Source organism: Brassica napus, chromosome A9 (assembly GCF_020379485.1).
Source record: "Brassica napus cultivar Da-Ae chromosome A9, Da-Ae, whole genome shotgun sequence".
Classification (NCBI taxonomy): Eukaryota; Viridiplantae; Streptophyta; class Magnoliopsida; order Brassicales; family Brassicaceae; genus Brassica; species Brassica napus.
In genome coordinates, this window is record NC_063442.1 from 26,769,429 (window position 1) to 26,772,828 (window position 3,400).

At 39.5% G+C, this 3,400-nt stretch overlaps 1 protein-coding gene across 3 annotated transcripts; it reads left to right on the top strand.

Moving 5' to 3' along the window:
- The first annotated feature begins 315 nt into the window (after positions 1-315).
- LOC106349195 lies at positions 316-3,400 on the top strand. 3 transcript variants are annotated; one of them, XM_013789128.3, is made up of 12 exons: positions 318-517; positions 627-739; positions 772-793; positions 1,045-1,318; positions 1,392-1,482; positions 1,810-1,934; positions 2,012-2,093; positions 2,164-2,281; positions 2,364-2,527; positions 2,607-2,721; positions 2,811-2,975; positions 3,046-3,400. In XM_013789128.3, exons 1-12 carry the CDS (start codon positions 470-472, stop codon positions 3,181-3,183), a joined length of 1,455 nt encoding a protein of 484 aa, XP_013644582.1. In that variant the 5' UTR covers positions 318-469; the 3' UTR covers positions 3,184-3,400. The 3 variants fall into 3 exon arrangements, with proteins under 3 accessions (XP_013644584.1, XP_013644582.1, XP_013644583.1); XM_013789130.3 differs by having other exon boundaries at positions 316-558; positions 630-793; XM_013789129.3 differs by having other exon boundaries at positions 326-558; positions 627-793.

A 3,400-nucleotide genomic window follows, 5' to 3' on the forward strand; every position in this document is an offset into this window, starting at 1 on the left:
TCAAACTAGAACTTCTAATACGATTTTTTCTTTAAATTTTCATTGTATTTATTAAAATAATAATAACTATTGTTTTTATATAAGAATTTGTATTGATGTTTTAAATATTCAACTTACAATTTTATTTTTAATAATCTATATTATAATAGATCAGTTTTTGCTCTCTTCTCAGCCTATCCACGTGGCAAACGTGTGGGCCCCGCCTCTATTTATTTTTTTAAAAACAAAACCGTGTTTTGGTCGAAGGCATAAAGAGTGTAATTTTTTTTTAACAAAACCGTGTGTTAGGCTTACAGAGTGTTAGTGTTGGGCTTATTTGGTATTTGGCCCATAGATATTGGGTGGGATTCGTTTAGGTTAGAACAACAGGAGACGCGTCTATTGATTTTAAGAAAACACCTAGACGTCGCCTTCTCCCTTCTCTCTGGCGATTCCTCTTCCGGCGTCTCATCTCTGTAACCTGCTCTTAATGGCTCTGCTAATCACGTCCTCTAACGACGAAACGCATTCTCCTCATGTAACGCCTCCAGGATCCTCCTTTATATAGAGCTGCTCGAAGTAAGCCATCATTTCACTTTTTACGATCATTAAGTCTCTAAACTCTACTCTGAAAATGGCTTCCTCAGCAGCTCCAGACGCTAACGCCGCCGTCGCCTACTCCACGTTCGATTCTCTTCGCCTCGGAAGAGCCGCTCAGTCCGTTGTTGCTCGCGTCATCCGCTTTTGGGACTCCCGTAACATCAACAAAAATGGAGAGTTTATGGGCATAACGATTCTCCTCCTCGATGAATTGGTGAGAATTATTTCTAACCTATTTCTTTTGTTTTTAGTCTTTAACTATAACAGATCTTCCCCTTTGTTCTGATATGAAACGGTTTTTCATGTTTCTTTAGTTTTGTCTATGAGATTTATCTTTTGTTTTTAGTCTTAAACTATATCAGATCTTCCCCTTTGTTCTTATATGAAACGGTTTTCATGTTTTTTAATTTTGTCTATAAGATTTATTTTATCGGCTACTAATGTTCGTATATCGATTTCTTACAGGACTCTGTTATTCACGGATTCATACCCGCTAACCGTGCCAGTCACTACCGGAGCGATTTGAAAACTGGTTCTATTGTCAGATTGGACCGCTTTGAAGTTGCGCGTGTGGCTCACATGTACAAGATCACAGAACATCAGTTCTTGATCCGGTTCATCGCTTCAACGCGTATTGTTGAGGTCCAAACGGATGCTCCTGTGATCAAGTTCGACAAGTTCATGGTGAGGCATCACGATCATCTTCAAGTGCTTGCGAACACCAACCTTGAGCTTCCAGGTGTGGTTTCTTTCTCATTGCAATTTTAATTCTATCATTGTACTCCATCGCTAAAGTAGTTTCCAAATCGCAGATGTGGTGGGTGAAATACAGTCCGTGCAGGGATCCGACCTCAAGAACAATGCAGCCACGAGCAGGGTCGTCGTCCGCTTCTTAATCGAACGGTACGTTATGCTTGACTTCCTTCCAAATTTTTTTAAATTATTGAACGTTGTGTTGCATGTTGGTTGATATTTAAACTGTTGTGAAATTAGTTTTTCGTATAACATAACTCCAACCTACTGCCTAGAGTTCATTTGTTCATGGTTTGGTTTTGCTCCTATGATTAGTTGAAACAACGTGTTGTTGCATGTTGGTTGATAATTAAACTGTCTTGGAATTAGTTTTTAACGTGTAAAATGGCCCAACCTACTGCTTAAAGTTCATTCGTTCACTGTTTGGTTTTGATTTTATGATTAGTTGAAACTGTATTCTAATTGTTTCCACGACAGGAATGTAACTGTCTACTTTTCTTTGTGGGATGAGGCTGCATCAACCTTTAGGGGCTTCTTGAAAGCAGAAGACAAATCGAACTCCGTAATGTTGGTGACCACAGTTAATCCTAAACTGTTTGGAGGTAACGGTCCACATATAATTTTATACAAGAAGTCGTTATATGCAGTTTTAGCTCACAAGTGTTTTTTTCATGATCAGGGAGTATGTATTTGAACTCCACACAAGGAACTAAGTTCTTCTTTGACACCAGCATCCCTGAGATAACAAAGTTTGTCAGCAGGTAAGAACATCATACTAAACTAATAACTTAATTTCACTGTTTTTTAATCGTGATGACATGCTATACGCAGTGTTGGAGCTACAACAGCGCAGGCTTACACTTGTGTGGACACTCTCCAAGGAATCAATAAGAAGGAGCTTGTCTCAATAGGGGATCTCAACTCCTTCATCTCCAACTCCAATGAACAGGTTGTCTTCCAGCTTTGTTTATTCCAATATTGATTAGCTACTTTTTATAGTTTCCGGTGACTAAAATATTATGTCTGGGCAGACCCAAGAAGCAGATTTTCTCTGCAAGGCCCAGATTGTTAGTGTGATCCAGGAGAATGGGTGGTCCTTTGTGTCTTGCACGGGTTGCCACAAAAAAATGGAGAAACGTGGGACTTCCCTGATCTGCAGCCGATGTGAAACTCCTGACGTGACGGGTGTTGTCAGGTAACTTTGTCTACGCTTCACCGTTTATTAAAGCAGTTTTGTGTGAGTATTGACTGACAATTCTATTATTCAATTTAAGGTTCCGTGTTGAGCTTGCTGTTGATGATGGCAAAGATAGCGCCACCTTTGTTGTCTTTGATAAGGAGATGACCAAACTTACCAAACGTGAAGCTGCTGTTCTTGCCCTGGATGAGGTACTCTCTTTCCTCCACGAAACATTAAAATTTGTGTTGGCATTTCATTAAGGGTACTATAACTTTCGGTTACTGCTGGCTTGCTGCAGGATTCAAACGGTGGAGAGGACTATCTCCCAAGTTGTCTTGAAGAGCTAACAGGAAAGGAGTTAGTGTTTCAAATCCGTGTCACACCTTTCAACTTCACTCCCAAACACCGTACCTTCACTGTCTCCACCATTACTGAAGAGATCACAATGGAGAACCATAGCAAGGTTGTCTTATTTACATGTCAATATTAACTGAAAGCATTATTTTTAACACTTAACGTTAAATTTACCTCAGGAACACATTGGAAACACTCTTCCAAACCGTGGAGGTGACTTAGGATTGGCAGCTTCGTCTTCGGGCCCGTCTGTTTTGGGAGACAAGATTGGAGAGAATGCAGACGCTGAGAAGAAACGCAAGCGTGGCCGTGAGTAATTGGATTCCCTATTCTTATCAACCCGTCACAAGTCTTATCTATCTTTTAAAAAAACTTCTAATATCTATGTTTTTCATTATGCACTTTGGGTTTTTTTCATTATGCACTTTGGGTTTTTTCCTTTATCGTCTGCATCTCCTCTGATGTTTTACTTTTGTTTTGGAATATTAATGAATCTTTGACGGGTTTAATTCGATTTATAGCTTATGAGTACTA